General features: G+C 48.3%; 7 protein-coding genes across 7 annotated transcripts; 4 read left to right on the forward strand and 3 right to left on the reverse strand.

The window, feature by feature from the left end:
• Nucleotides 1–2,514: 2,514 nt before the first annotated feature.
• Nucleotides 2,515–5,227, reverse strand: HD556DRAFT_1423711 (aspartic peptidase domain-containing protein). Its single transcript, XM_041304561.1, has 5 exons — nt 5,075–5,227; nt 4,870–4,948; nt 4,632–4,818; nt 4,055–4,582; nt 2,515–4,002 (listed from the first exon to the last, which is right to left on the reverse strand). The coding sequence occupies exons 1-5, from the start codon at nt 5,098–5,100 to the stop codon at nt 2,819–2,821; spliced, it is 2,004 nt and encodes a 667-aa protein (XP_041152696.1). The 5' UTR covers nt 5,101–5,227; the 3' UTR covers nt 2,515–2,818.
• A 2,381-nt stretch (nt 5,228–7,608) lies between these two features.
• Nucleotides 7,609–8,934, forward strand: HD556DRAFT_1423731 (kinase A anchor protein). The gene is made up of 5 exons (XM_041304562.1): nt 7,609–7,796; nt 7,855–7,871; nt 7,922–8,288; nt 8,343–8,401; nt 8,456–8,934. Exons 1-5 carry the CDS (start codon nt 7,697–7,699, stop codon nt 8,702–8,704), a joined length of 792 nt encoding a protein of 263 aa, XP_041152697.1. The 5' UTR covers nt 7,609–7,696; the 3' UTR covers nt 8,705–8,934.
• Nucleotides 8,935–9,021: 87 nt separating this feature from the next.
• Nucleotides 9,022–9,845, forward strand: HD556DRAFT_1250201 (P-loop containing nucleoside triphosphate hydrolase protein; the record flags this gene model as incomplete). The annotated part of the gene is made up of 5 exons (XM_041298906.1): nt 9,022–9,075; nt 9,134–9,175; nt 9,242–9,439; nt 9,498–9,632; nt 9,690–9,845. 5 exons carry the CDS (start codon nt 9,022–9,024, stop codon nt 9,843–9,845), a joined length of 585 nt encoding a protein of 194 aa, XP_041152698.1.
• A 2,092-nt stretch (nt 9,846–11,937) lies between these two features.
• Nucleotides 11,938–13,159, forward strand: HD556DRAFT_145258 (protein-tyrosine phosphatase-like protein). Its single transcript, XM_041308075.1, has 2 exons — nt 11,938–12,551; nt 12,611–13,159. Exons 1-2 carry the CDS (start codon nt 12,171–12,173, stop codon nt 12,932–12,934), a joined length of 705 nt encoding a protein of 234 aa, XP_041152699.1. The 5' UTR covers nt 11,938–12,170; the 3' UTR covers nt 12,935–13,159.
• A 703-nt stretch (nt 13,160–13,862) lies between these two features.
• HD556DRAFT_1423766 (NADH-binding subunit of NADH:ubiquinone oxidoreductase) lies at nt 13,863–16,005 on the reverse strand. Its single transcript, XM_041304563.1, has 5 exons — nt 15,766–16,005; nt 15,543–15,706; nt 14,689–15,478; nt 14,506–14,636; nt 13,863–14,459 (listed from the first exon to the last, which is right to left on the reverse strand). Exons 1-5 carry the CDS (start codon nt 15,940–15,942, stop codon nt 14,231–14,233), a joined length of 1,491 nt encoding a protein of 496 aa, XP_041152700.1. The 5' UTR covers nt 15,943–16,005; the 3' UTR covers nt 13,863–14,230.
• Nucleotides 16,006–16,119: 114 nt separating this feature from the next.
• On the reverse strand, nt 16,120–19,149 carry HD556DRAFT_1423769 (major facilitator superfamily domain-containing protein). Its single transcript, XM_041304564.1, has 17 exons — nt 18,688–19,149; nt 18,617–18,635; nt 18,543–18,565; nt 18,373–18,490; nt 18,280–18,315; nt 18,168–18,227; nt 17,856–18,116; nt 17,575–17,802; nt 17,446–17,527; nt 17,256–17,392; nt 17,123–17,206; nt 17,001–17,071; nt 16,923–16,948; nt 16,859–16,868; nt 16,663–16,807; nt 16,581–16,610; nt 16,120–16,526 (listed from the first exon to the last, which is right to left on the reverse strand). The coding sequence occupies exons 1-17, from the start codon at nt 18,817–18,819 to the stop codon at nt 16,447–16,449; spliced, it is 1,542 nt and encodes a 513-aa protein (XP_041152701.1). The 5' UTR covers nt 18,820–19,149; the 3' UTR covers nt 16,120–16,446.
• Nucleotides 19,150–20,874: 1,725 nt separating this feature from the next.
• HD556DRAFT_1423785 (WD40-repeat-containing domain protein) lies at nt 20,875–23,568 on the forward strand. The gene is made up of 9 exons (XM_041304565.1): nt 20,875–22,028; nt 22,084–22,131; nt 22,192–22,212; nt 22,265–22,480; nt 22,537–22,692; nt 22,741–22,845; nt 22,905–23,048; nt 23,107–23,269; nt 23,325–23,568. The coding sequence occupies exons 1-9, from the start codon at nt 21,078–21,080 to the stop codon at nt 23,336–23,338; spliced, it is 1,818 nt and encodes a 605-aa protein (XP_041152702.1). The 5' UTR covers nt 20,875–21,077; the 3' UTR covers nt 23,339–23,568.
• Nucleotides 23,569–23,577: the final 9 nt, after the last annotated feature.

A 23,577-nucleotide genomic window follows, 5' to 3' on the forward strand; every position in this document is an offset into this window, starting at 1 on the left:
GACCAGAACATAAGTGATGCAACGATGCGCTCGAGGTCATCTCCGGCTTCACAAGGCAGATCATTGATCTCTGCATATGTCTCCACCATTTCAGCGCTGGAGTACGCTTCTGAGAAGACCTCGATGTCGCGACGATCCAGAGATTTCCAGAAGTCGCCGATGGGGGGTGTCATATCGTAAGTTTTTGGGACGTCATCCTGGCAAACAGACTGAATGATGTCAGTGATCCTGGACCCAGAGTAATGATAGGGGCATGAGAAGCTGGCTGCATAGAGATCATCTTGACCGATCTCCTTAGACGACGAGCCCTCAGTGATCAAACTGGGAATCAGGTCACCTCCAGCAAGTGTCGGAGCATCGGTAACACTTTCCAGGGTATTTTCATTGGGGTATACACTGGGGGCGGGTGGGGTAAATTCAGTAGAGGCATGCTTTGTTGGGTCTAGTCTTGAAAGGGATAAAAAGGGGGTGGGTCATCGTGCTCTGATTGCTGTGGGGATGGCGTATGAGGCTGGGGGTCCATACGTTGATCTGCGATGACATCATTGTGATGTAAATGTTGCTGACAGTTGGAGAGCGGCATATGGGCAAGAGCCGGCGCCGAGTCGTTCAGACATGCACAACATCTGAACCATCATACTGATCAGGTGCTCAGAAATAAAAAAATTAAAAAAAATAAAAATCACATCTGAGGGGATTTGAACTCTCAACCAGGCATGCGCAGCCAATATCAATCGGTTTGACCACTAGGCTAAGTGACCACAGATATCTTTGACCCAGCGTTCGGGGTATGTACCATATCCGCTGGACTCGAAAATATTTTATCATCTCCATGAAAGTCGTAGCCCTAGCCGTAGTGGAGACGAGGCCGGTCTTGGCTGGTCGATCGGCGGTCGTTCGAGCGAAATACGAGCGAAATACGAACGAAACATCGGCGAGTTTTGTGAATAAGTGAAAATGAAAGGCGAATGAAATATCGATGAAAGCCGTGGACGATTGTATGAACCTCGAAGCATCGGCGAGTTTTGCGAAAAAGCGAAAATGAAAGGCGAATACAAGCTCGATGAAAGCCCTACGCATCATGGCCTCTTAGCCTGGCGGTAAGATGGACCCGAGATTCTGAATCATCTTGAGTTCGATTCCTGCCGGACGCAACTTTTAAAAATCGCATTTCTTTTGACGCAAGATTTCGAACAGACAGGGGTTTGATCTGCGAGGGACGGACAGGGGCCAGCCCAGCCCGTGGGAACCGTTTATCCCCCGACAGGGGCTCGTCGGGAGGCCCCCGACCGCCGCCTCACTATACATATATGGAGCCTGGAGGTGGCGCTCAAAAACGCTCTGGTACGTATGCGCTTTGTGGTCTAATTTCCCTTCCTAATTGTTTTGGCCATCTAGGGTGCAGATGATGGCAATGTAAAGCTCAAGGCGAGTCTTCTCTGCTTCTCTTTCACACAGTGACACTGCATCTCACCTTTTACTAGGGACGTCCAGACCAACCGAGAGTTGTGCGTCCACCAATTGTGAGCAACCCCACCTTTTCTCATGTGTCTCGTCAGACCTTTGACCGTCTTGCGTATAATCAGCAGCCTAAAAAAACAGGACTGGGAAGATATGTCAGTGTACTTTCTTCTTCTTGACCTATCTGACACCAGGATACAGGGCAATGATTTCTTTGGCAATGAATCAGATCACGCGTCTCGTCGTGCAGCTCCACCCAGAAGTCCATCGTCCCTTATTCGTTGGCGTCGTTTGCTCAGTTCCATACATTTCGGCACACGACCTCTAAATGCATCCCAAACAATCAAACGACAGTCCCGACACTGGAATATCAACTTCAAATTATTTTCTGGAGGACATTCCATGCGCACCATCAATGTACCTCTTGCCCAAGATGACAATGTAAGTGACTCGTCGTCCCTCTAATTTTATTCCATTAAAATACACTGCAGAGAATTGGTATTGTCCCTGAGACTGATGCAGAAGCAGCCGCAGCTATGCAACGTACGAACAGCAACCAGGCCGACATTTCAACGCAATCAGGTCAACCAGCTGGGGCACAGCCATCTAAAGCACAATCAATCCAAACAGAAGCACAAGGCTCAACTGGCGGAGTGGAAGACTTTGTGTATGCAGGAGTGAGCTGCTGCGGATTTTTCTTTGGTCGTCGTCGTCCTGCTTCGCATCAGTCATGAAGGATGAAAGACGTGTGACACGCGCACACTCGGTTCAACTCTCTTTCTCCCGCACCTGTGTCTAACTCCTCTCATAATCGATATTCGCCACCATAACTATCACCCACGTACTGGGATCCAAGTACGAGAAATGTGTATCTTGATTCTGATGTATAAGCTGGACTTGTCACTTTTTTGGACAAGTTTCCTGCTTATTCGAATGTCATTAGTTGAAGTCCTAAGGCGTTGTATTGTGAACGTGTCGTGATGCCTCCAGAGACGCAGTTGAGTTGAACGACAGGGCAAAAATCTTCGCCAAGAAAACCAGGTATAGGACCAATCGCAAGCATAAGACAATGGATTTTAACAAATGAGTAGTTATAATATATTCGCTCTAAATACAAATGATGTACATGTATCCGGTGGATCTGCACCAATTGGCTTGACTGTATCATACTTATACGAATACGCACGATAGATAGTCCAGGTAATGAGCCCATATAAAAAAAGTCCAGACGAACAAGTATGCATCAGTATACCACATATATCGAAATATCAAAGAGCGTCGGTAGAGATGTGCGCGAGATGAAATGAGATGAGATGGAAAGCAGCAATGCTCTTAATAAAGCCCACATCCATATCCGTCAACGAATGTCGACATCAACAGTATCAGGATGCTCGTGTGATGTCGAAAATCGCCATGACGGAGTGACGACTTCAGTACTCGGACCCAAGGATGACGAGTTCCTGTCAGCGCTGTCGCTCCGAGATAGGTTATGATGTAGACCAGTGAAAATTTGGCTCCCGCGTGCAACAGTGCCAACGCCTGCCATACCTACACCAGCCTCCGCAACGTCGCCATCACTGCTCTGCGAGCCGCTTCCTCGGCGATGCCGGTTTGTGAGTAAGGGAACAGATGTGCTTTCCAGCACGCCAGTGATTTCATCCGATGTTCGTCGATGGTTCGTGGTCAAAAAATCGAGGGAAGTGGGAGTATCGGGCAAGGGCGCATCAGTGCCTACAATCGTATCTCGATTGGCAGCATGAGGATCCCAAGGATCGCTCAGGTCGAATATTGACGGAGGCGAGTGATCGTATTTGACATTCCATTCTCCAAACTCGTCGACTGGATCTAGCTCAACACGGGTCCCGTTTGAGTCCAAAGTATACTGGGACACTTTCTGTTTCCTCGTAGCGTATGCAAGCGTCCTGAGAGTACTAACAGCAGCATCATCGCTTGACTGCGAATTGCGCCTCGTAAGTTGGTAGACCCCATACTCGCCTTCGCCTTTCTTCCCTCCATCTGTGTCAACCATCCCCTGTTTCTTCCACTGCCGCCGCGTCATGAACCATTTCAACCCGAAAAGTGTGACGCATAGTGCGAAGAAGCCGATCAGGCCAATAAGAACTTCGAGGCCCACTGACAACTTTGGTTCGCTTGAAAAAGCGACCTGTGGCGGTGGTGCGCCGCCAAGTGGCTGATTGAGGACGCGCACGTTGTTAAACTCATTAAGCGCTTGAGTTATATTCGTGAGTCCCATAAGTCCGAGTGTTGGTCGGATTCCAGCGTAAACAGACATGTTAAAGGGTGGGGGTTCGTACGCAAGCACGGTGTAGACGTTGCGCATGAAAGGAACGCCGAGGACCATGTCCCCGATGTCAGAATTAGCAGTAAGTTGTGAGTCGTCAGCCTGTATAAGGCCGATGCAGTACTGTGAGTTGTGCTGCCCAGACGGCTCGCTGGTAAGGTCGAGTGGGTGGATGGGTAGCTCGGGTTGGCCGTCGAGAGTAATGGTCATGTTGAGTGGTGTCGTACAAGGGACATAGTCTAACAGACATTCAGCTTGGCAATTACGAACTGAGGTGAATAGAATACAAACAATTGCCGTCCGAGGCTGGGCTTATGCCCAGTGCGCCATATATTCCGTTTGCGATAGACGATGTCGTGACGATAAATGGCACCCCAGAGTCGAGCAGTGCAGTGGGGAAGGCAGCACCGGTAACAGACTCGGTTAGTACTACAGGACGTGCCTGACCATTTACGTAGACCGTAATGGCTCGAACATTCGTTTTCCAGAATAATATGCCAACGCCCTGGCTCACAAGCGTCGAATACTGGATTTTCGAGGGATCTGGAACCACAGACGAAGGATGCATACCAATTCCAAGAAGTGATGGAATTGCATCCGAACCAGGACGGGCAAAAGTGAGGGAGAAGAACGGTTGTGAGGGAGCTGTGGAGGCGGGCGTCATGGAAAACAGATTCGAGGAAAACGATGCGCCATCTGGGTTGTTGTCCGTGGTCGGGGGAATTGTTTGCTCGATGATCGAATCAAGAGGAAGAGCGAGACCAAGGATGCCGTCAAAATCTAAGCTGAGGGGCTCGTCGGATACCGTGTTAACAGCAGCTGTAAATGTCGATCAGGATAATGTAACAAAAAATTACAGAAAACAAACCCAGCGCCTGATTCTCCACACTGTATGTTCCAAGCTGGACTGTATCCCATACTATGGGCCCGCTAACGGTTCCGGAGAGATAAGCGATGGTAAAACTAGCGCCACTTGTCGTTGAGGAGGTCGGATCGTAGAGGCGACCATTTGTGGACGAACACGATGCAGTGGAGCACGATTTTGATGCGATCCACTTCATTTTTGGGATTAAAAAGGCTGTGCAGCCAAGGAAGGCACGACTCACAAGATCCGATGAGCCTGTGTCAATTTGAAGGGAAAGGTTTTGCTGAGCTGCGCCTACTGACACGGGCACGGTATAGGCACTAAATTTAAGCGATGAGTTTGGAGAAAAACGAAATCAGAAGGTAAATTTTTTAACCGCTGGAAAGGCAGGGTCTCCGGGACGGATAGAACAATTCGAAGTTCGTATAGGTAATTCAAAAACTCACACTGAATCGTAGCTGGTGGTCACCATCTCAAGTTCTAACACCACACCACCAACCCCACCTGTACCCTCGTCTCGAGCACGTTGCTTGCCTTCTGCCTTAGATGATACACGGGCGCTTTTGAGTAGGGTCATCGTTCACTAAGAGAGACAGCAGTCTGAAAGGTCAGGGGTTATGGGGAGCCAGAACTGCAAAACATAGTGGACTTGCAAAGAGGGTGGGGATAAAGGAGGGTCTGGATGAGATTTTGAACGTCTAGATGAAAGCCAATGAGGACATGCAAGCTTGATAGTACCAGTAGATGCGCTTGATAGTCGTCCTTAACTGAAAGGTAGGATTAAGACAGCACGAAAGGGAATGGATGAGACCGGAGGATAGCTAGTGGGGATAACAGAACGAGGTAAAGAACGAGGCGATGATGCCAGATTTCAGGACGCTGACACCTGTACATAAAAAGTTCCGTCAATAGGTAATATGTCAGAAAAGACGCCCAAAAGTCAGTTTGAACATACCGCAAGCAAAACCAAACTTGCTAAGATTGGGATTGTGTTAAGACAGTACTAGTGTTAAGAGGGTATCCTCGGGCGCGCTCACCATCCCATTCCCGCCCGACGCGCTCGGGCTCGGCAGCGTTGCAGTTTGCAGCGACCCTGCATGATCTCCTTTAGGCACTTTATTCGCACACTTCACATTCTAAACAGGCGGAAACGCGAGCATGACGTCTTCATCCATACTCACCACGGCTGACTCTGTTAGGCACTACCGGAGGATTGAGCTGGTACGAACGGAAGACCTTCACGCGATTTCCCTACTTCCAGTGAGGAATCAATAATCCGATTTAACCTGTGGACGACCCACGACATGAAACTTGCTATCGAAACCGGCCGTAGCCTTCGTGTAGCGATGTGGAACGTTGAAGAAGATGACAGGTGACTGGTAGTGACAGCCGAAGTAAAACATGGTGTCTAGAGCAGGAATGAAGCTTGAAGCTTTGAAGCCGCGAAGAAGTCGATGATCGGCGACTCTCAAAACCAGAGCACTATAGTACTAGCCGCTGTCAGCAGCGGTACCTTCACTCCGGGACCGCATCATCTTCAACATTCAACCTTGTATCCTTTGGGTCCGTTTAAATGTATGCTAATAATCGCTGTAGCAACTTGAATAGATTTCCTATACCACTAGCAAGTACAGATTCTGGTGTAGCCGCTGCCTAACGCAGCATTAAAAGTGCACGCTGTGCTCCACATGCTCCCATCGTTATCGCGATATGTCCTATTTCGACATATAAAGTTAAGGCGGATCTAGACTTGAAGCTGTACCTGAACGGCATTTGTCGAGAGTTCCCTGATGGGGCAGACAAATACATAGAGTTCAATCATAATGCATGATGATTGATCCCCGCACATGTTTAAACTTACGGAGCGCTAAAAATGCTGCAGACGTCACCATGCGCTACTTGTTGATTGATTGCGGAGGACAGTATAACCCTTTGGTTGAGTAGACTGCAATGTCTGCCGTTGGCTTGGTGCGGTAAGTTTATGAACATCCAGCAATGCGTTTACAGCATGCCATCATATGCCAAAATTGTCGCCTAGCTGAGAAGTTGGTTTCTGGTAATTTGCAACTAAAACTGCTCCACACCTCGAAGCGAAGTCAGGGTTGGTAACTTACCAGCTATTGGTTCAGGAAGCCACACGCACCACTATATCAGATGAGGATACAATTGTGATACAAACAGCTCCCCACCAATCCGCAAAGTCGATAAGGACATCGCAACGTTGTCAAAGTGTCCTGTTTAAAATAGAGCAGTCGGAGATTACAAGGTGCGCTTACCTTCGATGGGCACCATATATGTCCCGCTTTCCACGATTCTATATTAGAAATTTGTGCAAAAAACGACGGACTCATGGCGGTACCACAGGAACGACTCGGAGAAGAGGTGATGATAGATCTTCAACACGTTGAGAGTAGGGGCTGGACTATGAGTTATAAAAGGATCGGTTTGTGACATACACACACATGATAATCATGACCGGTAAAGATACTGGGTTCAATCAAAGTCTCATCGATAAGACTTCGACTGAGTACAGTTCCTATTGCTGTGGTAGTAGCACCGTTGATCAAGAGCTTGCCGCGTCAACAGACTGTTCAAAGGGGGGCAGGTACATCCTGGAGCTACGTACTTGTTAGTTTGTTTCTATAGCTAAAGGCTTTTCGATAGCGATAAAGTTGCTCACCAGCTTGACAAATTGATGATTGATTTCTTGAGTCATGAATTGTATATATACCGAAAAATTAGAAATGACCGTCCCGACTCCCGTTCCTCGACCATTCGTTAGATCTGTCGAACCCTGATTTGGTGATTTGGAAGCCCTCCAAAATCCCGGAATTTATTTTTGAGGATTTGTGTCAACCTGTGAGCTCTGAGCATAGCACATTTCAGCGTTTGTTGGACGACGGGGACAGAGGACGAGACAAAGCGGACATACAAAGCGGACGGACGGGACGGACAGGCCGGACAGAACTTACTTTCAGGGGACGATTCGGAATTTCCCGTTCTGAGTCTTGACTCTATCCTCAATCATCAGGGTTAGTTTCTTCGCCTGGGTCGACCTGCTATAAAGTATGGCTACAAAATACACTGCTAGGGCAAGCGCTTCGACTTCTCGCCGTGGTCAATTTTCCTCTGGAACAAACCGTAATTCTAAATTACGGCCTACACATTGTCCGTGGGTTTCGACTTTTTGAATGCAGTATACGTGCTCAGTGCGTGATCTCCAAAGTCATATCCCTGCCCATCGTAAGTACCGATCTTTCGATAATGAAAAATTCACGCCAACGTAGAACTAGGGGCACCATGTACAATTGCAGGAATCAGTGAAGTCGTTCACGGATGGCTTGCTTAATTGTAAGCCTTCGCTCCCTGGCCTTGATCGCGGTATTGTTATCGCACCTCGTCGCCTTCATCTGACACTAGGAGTTATGACTCTTGAAAATTCACCGGGTTCTTCGGGACGAACTCTAGAAGATGCACAAGCACTGTTGTGCACATTGAGAACGCGCGTCATGGAATTATTGAATGGACATAGTCTCTCCATCCCTATTACGGAGATGAACATCATGAACCCCGATCGCGGTAATGCAGACAATGCGCATGTACTCTGGTTGGGCCCTTCATTGGACACAGAAGATGCGCGACGCCTCAAATCTGTTAGCGGTGCGCCGATGCTCGCCCCATGCTAATTATATTCGCATATCAATACTGTAGCAGAATTTGTGAACAAGGCATTTAGTGACGCCGGGTTTATTCAGGATCGTCGTCCCCTCAAGGTTCGTATCTCTTATTCCCAGATTAATGCAACTTAGTGGCCAACACGGAATTAGCTGCATTGTACAATTCTCAACACTTCGCACCGCAAACCATCTCGACAGCCGTTCTCCTATAATGCAATTCTGATGTCGCCGTTTATTCGCGAGATTGTTCGTACACCGCTAGAATCACATGATTTTCGGGATCCCGTGAAAGTGGAGTTTGGTACTTGGAGTGTTGATGAGATACAGATATGCAAGATGGGAAGTTACGGACCCGAAGGCGAATACGTGAGTTGCGGGTGCTGTTCGTTGGCGTCATAGGTTCGATGTATGACATATGGTGTCCAAATTGTTTTATACTTACAGCCGAGGCTTGGCTGGACTGCGTCACTACGGCATGACAGATACTTTGAGTACCCGTGGCTGTAATGCTGTGGCTTGCGACGAGGAAGGGCTTACTAGAAAGGAAGTTAGGTCTCACGCACAGGCCTACACCTGTAGCACAGCCCATTGTGTGGCCATTGAAAGAGCGATTAAAAGACCGACTTGTATCATCGTGCGACTCTTGTCTCGCTGAACACCATCATCCCCAAGGAGCGCCCGTACATCCACGCAATCCTACTTTCTACGTTCGAATAATGGCTGAAATCAGGAGGAAGCTTGTTATCGTTGGTGATGGTGCTTGTGGAAAGGTACGCCCCTTAACGTGCACGCGAAACAACACACGGAACGAGCTCATATCATTAACAGACGTGTTTGTTGATAGTTTTCTCTAAAGGAACATTCCCTGAGGTATTTTCCATCAGTATCGTCAGCCGGGTGTTTGTCTAATTATTTGCTCGATTTGTGCGCACATAGGTCTATGTTCCGACCGTCTTCGAGAACTATGTAGCAGATGTGGAGGTTGATGGAAAGCACGTCGAGCTTGCGCTATGGGATACGGCAGGGCAAGAAGATTATGACCGTCTCAGACCTCTCAGTTACCCAGACACCCATGTCATTCTTATCTGCTTTGCTGTTGACTCACCAGATTCTCTGGACAATGTTCAAGAAAAGGTACGTCTGGCCAATGAGCAATGCCTCATTCGGTCCTGACGGCATCTCCCGAAACCAGTGGATTTCCGAGGTGATGCACTTCTGCGCCGGTCTTCCCATCATTCTTGTTGGCTGCAAGAACGACCTCAGACGTGACCGACGAGTGATTGACGAGCTCAAGAAGACGAGCCAGAGACCTGTAACTCCTGAGGAGGTACGTTTTTGTTTCCTTTCTCACAGATTTCTTTGGATGATGTGTCGACCTTTTCAGGGTATGGCGGTAGCGAACAAGATTGGCGCGAGGCACTATCTCGAGTGCTCGGCCAGAACAGGCGAGGGCGTTCGCGAAGTCTTCCAATATGCTACAAGGGCTGCACTTCTTAGCCGGCCCAAGAATAGCAAGAAACACCACTGCGTGGTTGTGTAGACTATCTTGTCTTACTTTCCACCTCGCCGCACCCCGCCGCTTCTCTGACTACACCCTTGCCCCTGTCAAGAGTCCATACCCTTCACGACTAGTTGTTATTAGCAATCTTCATGATCTGTCCTTTCCCTCGCTCTATTTTTGCGTGACCGGACACGTGTGCGGCCTTGTCAGTATTTGACTCTGCATTGATGTTTCTTTGCTTTTCAGTTTTGAATGAATTCAAGTAGGATTGCATGGACCTTTGGTAGTAGGTTCTATATCTACGCTTCTGCCTCTTATTCCGCTTCGAGTTTGAGTCGCATGTCTACAACGGTCCTTGTCTCCGATGTTCCAGGAGTGCGAAAGCGCCAAGGTGAACCTTGAAGGTATTGTGAATCATACGTCGGGCTTTCCCTTGATGAGGTCTTTGCTCTCTAGACGACGTCAAGGAGGCCCAATTCTGCAATGCGCTTACTGGGATTGATGGTGTGGCGCAGAACTGCAAAAGCACATCCTCGATGTACAGGTGAAATTGTACGAGGTTCGCCTTGCACATGAAACTTAATTTGTCATGTTCATGCATTCGCATGCTTGACTTGAAGAGGCACGCTCATCAAATAGTGCGTATCATTCAAATTGATGTCTTGTTTCCAGACCATGCCCAGAGCTTCAGTGACCTCGTACAATCCGAATGCACCTCTTGCGGACTGCCGGCGGTGACGGTGACATCGAGGGGCCGACTTCTGATCGTGCTATATACCAACAAGGTTGATATTAGGTTAGTTGTCCGACGCTGTTTTCCATATTTCCTGCACCGTTTCCCTGCAATCTATCTGGTGACTGATCGTACCAAGTGAGGCGTGGGTGTTACACACTAACATACAAGTATAGTATGCAAGCCGAGCTGTGCGAGCGTGCAGGCTTCATCGCGTGAAGGGGCCGATAACAGATCGGCTGAAGTGGACCGTTTGCATGCTGTCTGGACAGCACGAGTGGATAAGCTGGGAAGCTCCTGCCGGAACGAAAATATGTGTTGATGCGCACACGAACAAGTGAGATACGCACCCGCCGGATCACTTGTCCTGATGCCTGAGATTGTAGAATTGAAATAGATCACAATCAAGAGATCTCAACCGTCTACACGCCGCCAACGCGCTAGAAAGAAATGCCTATACCTTCGGGAAGCATTTGAAAGTAAGAACCATCCGCGGTGGAGCTATATGCAAATCGTTGATGGAGTGGAATTGACCTCGTGAAGGCAGGGCACCGCTGTGTGTAAGAACCAACAGGAACTTGAAAGTGGATTCCTGTCATCTTCGTAGGAGAATGGTAGCGGCAGATCTTGTTCAATCCGACTCCGGCAACCGGCTCGACAAAATACGTGATTGCAATTGAATGTGGTTCTGGAACCATGGACATGCACCCGCGCCATCAGATCGGCTTCAAGTACTGTGGGTCTCTGATAGGCGAGGTAGAGGCATGGCAATCGCCATACAATGCTGGAACAGCAGCCTCGTGCTGATCCTGATGTCGCAACCTCACAGGGCTTTGACGCATTTCAGGATCTATCGCGCCCCAGCTTCCGAGCCATATTAATATACTGAATGGAGTTCCGGTCAGAGTTGAGGCAGATATCAAACTCGTGGTAAGGTGTTAGCCGAGAAACCGGTAAGCGCGAATCTTGGTGAGAGTATCTGGCTTCGAGGATCATGTGCACCTAGGTTGTTCAACCTCGATGCCTTTCGCGGAGAGATGTTGTTGAACTTCCTATTGCCCACTCCGCGGCACATCAGTTGTAGGCTCTAAGTGAGCGAAAAGATGATACTTGGGGGGAGCACTGGAATTTGGGGGCGTGCTCCTCTGAGAAGTTACGATATCGGAGTGCTGGGATCTAGACGCTGATAGACGGTTGTAGAGATGTAATAAACCGATGATCGAATTGCCTGCCGAATTAAAGTTTCGAGGTGGCCTCGATTCGATGTCCAGGTACGTTGAGCGTACCTTTTGGAGAAAAACTTGATGTGATCACGAGGATCAATCAGAGTTTGTTGGTCCAGACTGTGGACTACTGACTTCGGAAGCAAGATTAGAAAGACAATTCTGACTCCAAAATAGGAAATCGCATCGATTATCTGAAGGAGCAGCCTTTACATAAATACTAGTATTAATGCTGCTCCACCATCCTCCTAATATCGCTCCACTGACAATCGTCTGCTATATGTACATTCCACACGAGTGCAGCCTGTAATATAGATCTTCACCCGAACTCTGATCATCTATCATTTTCTCTCCGATATCGACTCCATCACTTTCTTACTGATCTCCCCCCGTCATACTGCCAAAATTATGATCCGCTTTGAGGGCATGTCTCCAGACGTCATGGAGGCAATCTGTACACCCATGCACCAAATTCTTCCTTTTCAATTTCAATCCCAGTCCATACAATCCGTGGCTCATGCCTCCAGTTCCCAACCCGGGTTCTTGTATCTCGGCTCCATGTCTGCAACGATGGATCGCGAGTTGCTCGCTAAAAACCATATCACTCATATCGTACAAGTACTCGACGTCCCCTGGCTTCCGATATCAGAAAAGGACGGCTTCCGGTGCCTCCGTATAGACATCCTTGATAAACCATCCGCTGACCTTCGTCCGCACCTGGAAGGAGCATGCCAGTATATTGCTAACGCACTGCGAAGTGGTGGGAACGTTCTGGTGCATTGCCAGCAGGTATGCCTCCCTCGAAATTTATTTAGCGTCAAGCCTGATCAGAGGTTCTCGTGCAACAGGGTGTCTCACGCTCTCCAGCCATAGTCATTGCTTATCTCATCCACGATCTTGGGATGTCATATGAGCAGGCATATGCCCTGGTCAAACGTTGCAGACCCTGTATTAATCCCAACCCTGGTTTTGTTGCCGGTCTTCGTGCATGGGAAGAGAAATGGCGAGCGTCCGCGCCGCCGCCACCACCACAGCTGCGGAGGTTCAATACCTCCTATGCACCACCTCCAGCAACTCCTATAGCTGTCAGGCCGCTCGCAGGCATCCCAAAACTCTCCAGGGGCACGAGTTACAGCGGTCATTGTAAATCCGGGAGTACTTCAGTCTCTTGATCTTCCTTGCTATCGTTATGGCATGGGTCATGATCTATCACAAAATCGCTGTCGCAAAATTATTGCGAAACACCATGGTGTTTTCGCGCCTCAGATTCCTCGTTACCTGCATATCCTCTTATATTCATCGTTCCTATACATCCTAGCATCGTTCACAAATACGCATCACTATCGCTCTGCTATCCTCGCTTTTCAATCCTGCACTGTTGTCCAGACGTACGCCATACCCCCATTTACATCCTTTACTTCATGCATACCCCATACTTGGATTTCTTAGGGCTGGGCTGGGTATCATCAAGCATTTCGCTTTGTTTTTTTCCCTCAGGTAGTGAAATTTTAGGGGATCGGGTTGTCTTGTACATTTCTGTAAAAGTTACTTCGCTCAGACGGCTATACAAACCAACCGAAATAATTCGGACCTACTCACAAATGTATCCACCTCGGCAAACATGCCTTATCAGCCGACGTTCGACATTTGGGATCAAGTTTTAAAAATTCCACTTACGATCTATGATATCAGGAGAAAATTATTTGCAGCGTCATACATGTTTCCTCGTGCTCGACGCAGATTGATCGTGATACGCCTGGGCCAAGGATGCAAGAATGGGTATCAGACACTCGAATCCGTAGCAAAAGTAAATCATTACCCACCTCACTACAAGAGCGATTCATCATGTGACAGCCCCTTGACAGGTAGAATGCACCTGAGCGGAAACAATAGTGCACGTCGGTCTGCATAATGCTTCAGTACCTGACCACCGTGAATTAGTCTGGGCCATTGAAAGTTGAATTCTTCCATAGCTCTGGCCAGGTTGGTCCAGGCTGGTCCAGATCTGCCCTGAGTTGCGCAGGCAGCGGTGCATAAAGGAAACAAAAATGCGCGTTAGCTATTAGCATGGCATGTCGACCCAATAGCCACCGAGCCCGTGATTCAAGTGCAACATGCATACACGAAAAAATGTGCTCATTTGGAACAAGGCCCAGTCAGGAATACTGAGCGCTACTGTCATAATCAACAATTTGGTCCATTTCCCGAAGGCCGACTGTCAATCTCTGTCAATGTCGCAAAGGGAGAACACATCTTAGCGCCCAGACTTGTGCGATTTAACAGCTCTGGCAGAACCGATTATCCTGCCCATGACAGTAGTACTTAATTACGTACTTTTAACAACTGTTATTCACATGTCAGCAAGTCAAGCTTCAAGCCTGTGCATGACATCGTAGTCCATCCCTGGTGACTGTTAAGTGTGATTCCGTGCATTGCATAGCAAAGTGAGGCTAAGTAACAGGCGCAGGTCATACTCTATCACCGGGCTCGACTAAGTTAGCACCCAGGTTATCAGGTATTGCAAGTGTTGGATCCGCGTCGTGTATCATACGGCCACCAAACATCACACCGCCTTGAGAAGCACGGAAAGCATCGATACGGGCCTCCACTTCTGGGCGGAAATGCCGCATGAGGCCCTGAATGGGCCAAGCGGCAGCATCGCCGAGAGCACAGATGGTCCGGCCCTCTACTTGTTTACTGCAGAGAACAGTGAGTTGAGAAAAGCTGTGCAGCGATAACTTACGTGAGCTCAAGGAGCATATCAATCTCACGCCTATGAGCGCGGCCTTCCACCATGCGATTCATCATGTTCATCATCCACGTCGTGCCCTCCCGGCAGGGCGTACATTGTCCACAAGACTCATGTTTGTAGAACTGGTAGAAAGTTAAGTATAATAGAAGCATGAGCAAAACACAAAGCCCGTACTGAAGAGAACCGTGCAATGGCAGATACTATGTCCGTACTCTTGTCCATTACGATGACGGCACCCGTCCCAAGACCCGACTGTGCGTCCTTCAAAGAGTCATAGTCCATCAGAACTTCTGAGCACTTGTCGATGGGCAGGACTGGGACGGAGCTTCCACCAGGAATGATACCGAGTAGGTTATCCCAGCCACCTCTGACACCTCCGCAATGCCGCTCGATAAGGTCTTTCAGCGGGATGCTCATCTCCTCTTCGACAACACAAGGGTTGTTAACGTGACCACTGATGCAGAAGAGTTTTGTGCCTTGATTGCGCTCACGACCAAAGCTAGCGAACCAAGATCCACCACGACGGCAGATAGTAGGTGCCACCGCAACAGTCTCGACATTAGCAACAGTGGTGGGGCATCCGAACAAGCCAACATCTGCGGGGAAAGGTGGCTTTAGTCGGGGCTTGCCTTGCTTGCCCTCGAGACTTTCAATTAACGCAGTTTCCTCGCCGCAGATGTATGCACCAGCTCCGCGATGGAGGTATACATCAAACGAGTAACCGGAACCGCATGCATCTTTGCCGATGAATCCACCTTTGTACGCCTCATCGATAGCTTGCTGAAGGTGAGAGGCCTCCTGGAAAAATTCTCCACGAATGTATATGTAGGCTGCGGTCGCATTCATGGCGCGGCCGGCAACCAGACACCCTTCCACCAGTTTGTGTGGGTCACCACGAAGAATCTCGCGGTCCTTACAAGTTCCCGGTTCTCCCTCGTCGGCGTTGACAACTAGGTAGCGGGGCCTGCGCAAAAACGACAGGTGAGTACCGAACCGGACGAAACGTTACGATTCAAGAACATAAATACCGTTTATCCTTTTGCCAATCTGGCTTGTTCATAAATGACCATTTGAGACCACTTGGGAATCCGGCACCACCCCGACCTCTGAGCCCTGAATCCTTGATTGTTTGAATGATCCAAGAGTCACCCTTCAAAAGAATGTCTTTCGTGCGATGCCAGTCACCACGAGACTGTCAGAAACAGCAAGACAAATGAACACGAAATAGTTGCATAAGGACATTAGACTCACTAAGGCGCCCTTGATACCATGGTCATGTCTGCAATATGCATTCGTGAAGATGCGGTCCTGGTCTTTGAGACCGCCGTATCGGCGAACAGGCGGGTCAGCAACAGTTGCAAGACCACGCCTGATTGAAATATTGGCTTGCCGCTGAATTCTAGCGACCGATTTAGAGGCTTTGAGCATATTTGAGCCTGTCGCTGTCGTCGGCGGTGACTACTCTGAACCAAGTCCTTCGAGTTCGGAACGATATGTGTTTATTGCTGTTGACAAAATTGAGTGGAAGTGGCTTAGTCAGCGTGTGTGACCGTCCCGGGCGTGTCCGTATTCGTCGAATCAAAAGCCTGAGAATACGATTCGCCGTTCGGTGGGCCAAACATATGCGACATGTTTCAGATAATCTGATAGACATATTTTTATGGAGTACTACTAGCAGCCTCTGTTGCGCTACAATACTGTAGGTACCGACTGTATTAGATACTAGCTGTTGTAACTTTTTTCGCAAATGAATTATCCTGCTAGTAGACGGGGAAGCAGGCAAACATCGCCGACGTTTGTCTGATTTATGTAGTACTCTATAGATAGGGAGAGAAGTACTACCCTTAAATATTGGATAGGCTGAGCGACGACTCTTAAAAGAACAAACCAGGACAATAAGTGTGAATTACATGGTGTTGACAATATCAGAAATTACTGCTGCTCCCTCAGCTCCTCTTCGAGGATCGCATCTGGGTCCCGACCAGCGACCTCGGGCAAAAGGAAAGTACAAGCTGCAAATGAATTTGTCAGTCACTGTCGCAGAATGAAACTATGGTTTTCAGTACCGGCACCAAGAATTGAACAGCCGAAGAAAACTGTGGGGAAAAAATTGAGTTGCTAGCACACATTGGTCAATTAACGACGTACTCCAAAGCACAGCAGGTGTACCAATCTTGTCTGTGAGGGAGTTGAATACGAGAGCAGATATGATTGCTCCTGTTTTCCCGCAAGCCGCGGACATGCCGTGTGCAAACGCTCGGTATCGGGTGGGGAACACCTCAGCGGGATAACACTGTGAGTTCCGTCAGTTGTATCTGGCGTGCAAACGTGCATGACAACGCACATAGGTGGTGCTACGCAATGGTCAAGTCAGAATGGAGTATGTTCTAGTTGAACGAAGAACTCACGCATTGGCTCCAAAGTTGAAAAAGAACTCAATAAAATTCGATTTAGTCAAGATCTTCTATCAAACCCCTGTCACGCACCTGGAGCAACGTAAAGTTTATTATGAACGCTGCAGTGCTCAAGCTATAGAATTTCCCAGCCAAGATGCCCACTGCAGCACGCCGTCAGCAGAGATTCCTCTAGAGTATTTGTAACGACCCACAGAACAGAGCTTCCATCAAGAATCCCATTACCTGAATGGTCTTGCGGCCAAGCTTCTCGATGGTGAGCACAGTCACGTAGTAGCCTTTCTGAAGTGAGTGATCATGTCAAGGAAGATGTAACTACACATGTACCTGGCACAAATCCTAGTGCGGTGATGATGATGTTTCCCGTAGCGACCTTGAAGAGCTTCTCCCAGGGCGTGCCTGTTTTGCCGGCGTAACCTATTTCAGAAAGCACCACGTTTGTGTTCAGATTGATCCCATAGAAACTAGCACCATCATGTCAGAAGGAAACATATTCGAAGATCGGGACCCGGCGTACGCGACGTCTAGTAGAAACCAGCATGAACAAGTTCCGATAAGTATCTTCAGGTGTCTCCATTCGGAGAAGTACTTGATGACCTCTAAAACATCCATGAGACCAAGGAAGAGATTCGACAAGGAACCATACCTAGGACGTGAGACTTCTTTGGCACAGAAGCTCCTCTATCTACGTTCAAGTCAGATTCAGTAGCATGAACACCAACTTTGACCCCCATCTTCTCCTTCTCCAAATCATCCTGTTCAACCACGTCTACCCCCTGCGACTTCTTGTAACGCGTGGACTCTGGGAGTGTCAAACGCTGGTAGAGTGTGCCGAAGGCCGGAATGAGCGACAATCCAATGACGATCCTCCACACTGGGGTAAACTGTCGATCAGCAACATCATGCAACTTAGTACACGACACGCACCTCCGTCGACCTTGGATGTCTCATCTTCATCATTCATGACATGCTTGTAGCATGCCAGAACGATAATAGTCACCAGCGACCCCACGAAGCTACCCCATCCTTGATTCGCGAAAATGTATGCGAGCATGGTTCCACGCTTACGGATTGTGGCACGGTCGCTTGTCACGGAGGCCGACATGGGGTAATCGCCACCGACACCCACGCCAAGTAAGATACGAAATATCGTCAAGTAGATGATGCATCCGTTTGGGGAGAGCGAGCCTTGGTAATAGCTTAGCGCTAGCAATACGAATGGAGAATCAAAGGACATACCTGTAGGTGTAGAAATGCAGAGGATAGTTGCAATGATGATGAGCATAAGCTCTTTTCCATCTGTCAACACACATGAATGCGGATGCTAGCAAGAAAAATGTAAAGAACTGACAGATTGCCTTTCTCCCGAAAGCATCAGCACAGTATCCTGTACCATTACGAAATTAGTATGGCGTGATAAAGCATGATGTATTACACAGCTCACCAAACAGAAACTGGCCGATCACACTTCCGATGTTAGCAGAAGCTTTCAATAATCCTTGCAGATTGGCGGGCATGGTTCCACCCGGGTAAAGCCTGTATTGCAACATAGTAGATACGGGCTGCGCAGATTGATTTAGTCCCATACGCCACCATATGAAATAACGCACTTACATTGATGATGAACAAGTCATAAGCTGATCGATAAAAATATGAGAGTTTGCATTCGAGAAGGACCAAGTACCTACCATCCAAGAAAAAGCCAACCTGGACGACAGATAAGTTTACGCAAGGCGGACGCGACACTGATGGCACTCACCCCAGCGATGCCCAGGAGTTTCGCCTCGGCATATGTCAGAATGAAAGGGGGCCTGCCCTCACCAGATTGCTCATACTCCTCGAGGGCAGCTCTCTGGCGAGTATCATTGCTTCCTGCGGCTTGACCGGACATCCTAGTGCACAGATAGGAAAGGGATCAATGATGCAATATTTGTACCTACTCGGCCGGGCTTTTATTAAGTGTGGCGCTGGCTCAGGCCCAGGATCAACTAAGCTCCAAGGTTCTGTCGCGAAGCGCAAACGTGAGTGATAAACGCTGGTGGCAGTATAGTGCCACGCGTCCGAGTCTGTAATCACAAGTTACATTCCCCGCTCCATTTCCGATGAAGTTTTCAGCTTCAGCCTAGCTCAGCCTGCCTTACAGCAAGCAGTAGTATGAATCGGAGAATCACGGTCACATTGTAATAATAATAAAGTGTCACCATGTGCTGCCAGGTGCTGCCAAGACTGCCGCACAGAAAATTACCGAATCAGTGTCAACCGTAGGCAACAAATCGCATATGACACATGCGTTGGAAATTCAAATTTGAAGCTATGCTGACAACCGAGAAGCATGATTGATCTGCAGCTTAGAGTAATTATCACTGATCATGATAATCTGGCAATCCTCGCATACTGTTATGTGTGATAGATAGATCAAAATACTGATATGCCAGGTGACTTATTAAGCTCATAGCGTCTATATCATTGGCCGATATCTTCCGATATCTACAAAAAAGCCGGGTGCTCCGGAGTGAGGAATATTTCTGACAGTATTTTGAACGTCTGCTGTCACGTAGTAGCATGTGACCCGGGCTATGGAGCTACGTTGCTATGTGGCTATAACAGGGCCGGGAGCCCGCTCTATCGCGATTCAGATTGGCTGCAAAACATAGGCTGCAGCCTGCAAGTACTGTGCACACGTTCTTGACTGTTGATTGATACTACAGCATCATGCTTTTCGGGGCAGAATGACACAAGTCTGGTAAGAACCGTCTCAGAGAAGGCCTAACACTGCCCGTAGATCGTTCAATCATCTTGCAAACGTTTGACAATTGACATACGTACTAACAATATTTCACTGCAGTCAAAAACAAGACACAGCCCTAGAGAGCGGAAACCGCGGGAGTAGGGTCCTAAAATGCGTAATGTATATGCCAAAATGTATCCGTGATGCTGTGCCCGCAAAGAACTACGAGGTCACCTCGTGTCTGATGTACGCCTCCATGGAAACTGCTCCAAAGGGAGGGAATTACTTGATCAGCACAGAGCGGAACAAATCGTGGACAGGTCGTAGATCGACGGTAGATAAGATACAAGGCAGCACTGCACCAGACAGGATTAAAAATGGTTCAACAAATGCAAGCATAAACAGACACACGTTGTAAGCATGGAGGCATCCCCGAGTCAGCTATTGTGGTTCGTTGAACGAAAAGCGCGAGGTGCCGCAGCAGTGACGTTTCCATAAATGAACTCAGTGTGCAACCGCGCTCGAGAGTCAGGAAAAGGAGTGTGTGCTCAATCGGGAGACATACAGAATTACAGATTGGGTGCTCGGTCGATATAAACGGGCGCAAACTATTCTAGCACAACGGTCTGGTCAATTTGTTGATGCATGTGAATAAGAATAATGGCCTCGAGCAGTGAATAGTACATACGATATTTTGGACCAGAAGATGCTACACTTCGTGAGGCATGATCGTGCATTGCTTTCATGTAAGACAGTCATTTGGATCGTCTGCGGTACAGCCTGAATACTCGACGAATGGATGAATACGAGGCGAATTGGAAGCTGACTTCTTCTCCCAAGATCGCGACGCCATAATGCATGCAGGACACGTTATTCTAGATATGTTGTTGTAACAGTCAGCCCTGAAATACGTGTATGATACCATCCTGCCTTTGTGAGGCCTGCTACACCAATAAGTTCATACTTGGAAAATTGCTTCAAGCATAGTCAACGAGAAAGGTATCATGAACATCTAAATTACATACCAAGAAGTGACAACGCGTGTAGGGTCAACGCTAGTTTACTATTGGTTAGTACTGTGTCAGGTTTAAGTTGCAGGTCGTGTGCCTTCTGTCAGGGCGAGAAGAAATCGGATTGCCCTGAAATGTTTCCGCGCGGTCATGGTGGAGGGTAACGTGCCATCGAGCAACTAGTACATAGAGAAAATTCACATGGTCGTGTTAATGCCGCCGGCTACCTTACCGGAATGCCTTAAAATGCCTATTAAAAGATTATCATACCTCGAGTGTGAAGTTAGCCCTTGAAATTTGTGTTACATGGTATCTTAAGGATGGGAACCTTTTCCTGACTCATCTGTGCTACACCTCTGCGACTCAGCACACGAAACCCACGATCCCTACACCAAGTCCACCTCTTGTGAAATGGTGCAGCTTATTCCGAACACCACAGCTGTTCGAGTGTTTGAAGATCATACAGACAACATAAACGCAGTGGCAGCTTTGCCAGATGGGCGGCGTATGATCACTGCATCAAAAGACAATACGCTCTGTCTGTGGGACTTGGAGTCAGGCGAAGTGTTGAAGAAAATGGAAGGGCATCGTGGCGCGCTGAATGCGTTGGCGGTATCACCAGATGGGAAATTGATAGCAAGCGGTGATACGAGAGGAGAGCTCATCGCCTCCCATGGAGAAACTGGAGAAACCCTCACTAGGCCCATCAAAGTTCACTCCGCGACAATCCTATCCATAGACTTTTCTCCAGACGGCGCGGCTCTGGCTACTGGTTTAGATGACGGAACGACAAAGTTTGTGAGCACGCGGACATGGCGGGTGCAAGGAAATCCAATCAAGTCTAGTTGTCTAGTTCGCTGCGTCCGGTATTCTCCGTCTGGCACACTCCTCGGGATTGCGACAAGGGAGAAAATCGAGATCTATAAATCAGGCAAGAGACAATGTGTCGCAAAGTTCAAGGGTCACCGTAAAACGAACTTCTCACTGGCATGGACTCCCGACGGAACACGCCTTCTCACAGGCGGCGATCATCAAGATCCCACCATACGAGAGTGGGATATATCGACTTGGAAGCAGGTCGGTGAACCCTGGATAGGTCACGCTACTGTTATCAAGGCTATTGTTGTCAATTCTGCTGGCACGCTCGTTGCGTCTGCATCTTACGACAACCATGTTCGTCTCTGGCGCCTCTCAGATCAGCGAACCATCGCCAGCTTCCAGCACTGTGCGTTGGTGATTTCCGTAACCTTCTCCATCGATGGCAGTCGTATCCTCAGCGGAGGTGTCGATAAGAAAGTTTCAGAGTGGGCTGTACCTGAGGATGCTTTGCCAGATGATAATCCAAATGGTCTGGCGCCGAAGGTACTTTTTTACGATTTCCTGCTCCTTTGCCATCTCATCTCGCGTCTTTTCGGAGGCTCCAGGCTCTGATTCAGAAGACGGTCCAAAAGATCTGGCACCAAAGGTACTTTCTTGTTGAATTCCCGCCCCTTCGCCATCTCACAACGCGTTTTTTGATTCCAAGGATCAAGGTTCTGATTCCAAGGCAGGTTTCCCCGATTCTATTATGCAACACAAATAAAATATTTGCCTGCTAGACCGTCGTCGCAATTCAGACTGTCGTCACGGTTCAGACCAATGTCATCACCAAGACTGCCCGCAATACGCGCGTGACAGAGGTCTTATCTACTGCTGAAATGGTACTGACCGAAACTTTCGACGCCGGCATCAACAACTACGCGTCCTATGCTAATCGCTCTTTCGTTATGGCGCGCAAATCCGACTGGGACTGTGCGCTTCAGGATGCAATCAAGGTGACAACGGCTCATCGTGCCCTCATACAAATATCCTGATTTCGATCGTAACATAGTCCCTCACCATACATCCCTCATTAGCAGGCTATATTGCCCAGGGTATTGCCCTATGTGGAAAACAGCTTGTCGAGGACGCGAGAGCAGCCTTTGAACTCGCGTTCACATTTACAGTCGGCAATTCAGATGCTACTCTTTTCCTTTTCTTGATCAAGGTAGGTTGAATTTTTCCTGCGTACTCCGTACTTCATTATAGGTCTCAGGCTATCGCATTGTTCAACGCAAATGAACACAGCGAGGCAATGCTTTGTGTCGAACAGCTGGCTACTGATTCAAATGCCGATCCCCTCGTTTGTCGTGTCGTGGAGGTAAGCATCGTGCACTCGTGTTTATGTGTTCATTAATGTATCTGTGCTTCGTATATCAGGCAAGTCTGAGAGTTCAACTGGGAACCATTGCCTTCAATGGCGCGCATCACAATGAAGCTGTTGAGCACTTCACTGCCGCTGTCAAGGCTAGCACTTTCTTGGCTAAATCAGCCACTCCTTCTGCATGCAAGGCTTTCACTGTGGTATGTCGATATGATGCAACCAAACATCCCTTTCATGTCCAAATGCACTTTTTTGCAGCTATTCGGGTGGGAGCTCGAGTCATTGTGGCAAACTGCCAACGAGAAGCTATGTTTTGCACTCCTTAAAGCTGGAAGACTTGGAGAAGCTCTTGAATCGTACAAATATGGGATGGACGCAAGCGATGAAGCTACGAGGTCCGGCTTACGTGCGTGGATCTTCAGTAAGTCTCTTAGTAATACCACCTATGCCACGGTTCTCAATTACCCTTCACTTAGCCATCTCGTTATAACGAATGTTCTACCCACTCACCGCGACCGGTTACACATGCATTTTGAAAACACGGAAATCTTTTTATTTAGCTTTCAAGTCAGAGTGAAGCACCCTACATGCTGCCAACTGAGATGCAGTCCTCGAGCAGTTACATACGTATTTAAGAACACGGACAGTTACTTTAACATTAATTGTATTTCTCTGTACTCTTATCGTATATTGGCGAGCTCGTGACTTGAGTGCATATCCAAAATTGTA

This window comes from Suillus plorans (assembly GCF_016647745.1).
Source record: "Suillus plorans strain S12 chromosome Unknown HD556scaffold_115, whole genome shotgun sequence".
Lineage (NCBI taxonomy): Eukaryota > Fungi > Basidiomycota > Agaricomycetes > Boletales > Suillaceae > Suillus > Suillus plorans.

Coding starts and splice junctions, on each gene's coding strand:
- HD556DRAFT_1423711 (XM_041304561.1), bottom strand. CDS start 5,100: ATGGTGACCACCAGCTACGATTCAGT. Junction 4,949..5,074: donor ACCACCAGCTACGATTCAGT/GTGAGTTTTTGA, acceptor GCTTAAATTTAG/TGCCTATACCGTGCCCGTGT. Junction 4,819..4,869: donor ACACAGGCTCATCGGATCTT/GTGAGTCGTGCC, acceptor CCAAAAATGAAG/TGGATCGCATCAAAATCGTG.
- HD556DRAFT_1423731 (XM_041304562.1), top strand. CDS start 7,697: ATGGCTACAAAATACACTGCTAGGGCAAGCGCTTCGACTTCTCGCCGT. Junction 8,289..8,342: donor ACGCCTCAAATCTGTTAGCG/GTGCGCCGATGC, acceptor ATACTGTAGCAG/AATTTGTGAACAAGGCATTT. Junction 8,402..8,455: donor AGGATCGTCGTCCCCTCAAG/GTTCGTATCTCT, acceptor ACACGGAATTAG/CTGCATTGTACAATTCTCAA.
- HD556DRAFT_145258 (XM_041308075.1), top strand. CDS start 12,171: ATGATCCGCTTTGAGGGCATGTCTCCAGACGTCATGGAGGCAATCTGT. Junction 12,552..12,610: donor TTCTGGTGCATTGCCAGCAG/GTATGCCTCCCT, acceptor CTCGTGCAACAG/GGTGTCTCACGCTCTCCAGC.
- HD556DRAFT_1423766 (XM_041304563.1), bottom strand. CDS start 15,942: ATGCTCAAAGCCTCTAAATCGGTCGCTAGAATTCAGCGGCAAGCCAAT. Junction 15,707..15,765: donor ATGGTATCAAGGGCGCCTTA/GTGAGTCTAATG, acceptor TGTTTCTGACAG/TCTCGTGGTGACTGGCATCG. Junction 15,479..15,542: donor GATTGGCAAAAGGATAAACG/GTATTTATGTTC, acceptor GTTTTTGCGCAG/GCCCCGCTACCTAGTTGTCA.
- HD556DRAFT_1423769 (XM_041304564.1), bottom strand. CDS start 18,819: ATGTCCGGTCAAGCCGCAGGAAGCAATGATACTCGCCAGAGAGCTGCC. Junction 17,803..17,855: donor GACATCCAAGGTCGACGGAG/GTGCGTGTCGTG, acceptor AGTTTACCCCAG/TGTGGAGGATCGTCATTGGA. Junction 17,207..17,255: donor CGCACTAGGATTTGTGCCAG/GTACATGTGTAG, acceptor CACTTCAGAAAG/GCTACTACGTGACTGTGCTC.
- HD556DRAFT_1423785 (XM_041304565.1), top strand. CDS start 21,078: ATGGTGCAGCTTATTCCGAACACCACAGCTGTTCGAGTGTTTGAAGAT. Junction 22,029..22,083: donor CAAATGGTCTGGCGCCGAAG/GTACTTTTTTAC, acceptor GTCTTTTCGGAG/GCTCCAGGCTCTGATTCAGA. Junction 22,481..22,536: donor CGCTTCAGGATGCAATCAAG/GTGACAACGGCT, acceptor ATCGTAACATAG/TCCCTCACCATACATCCCTC.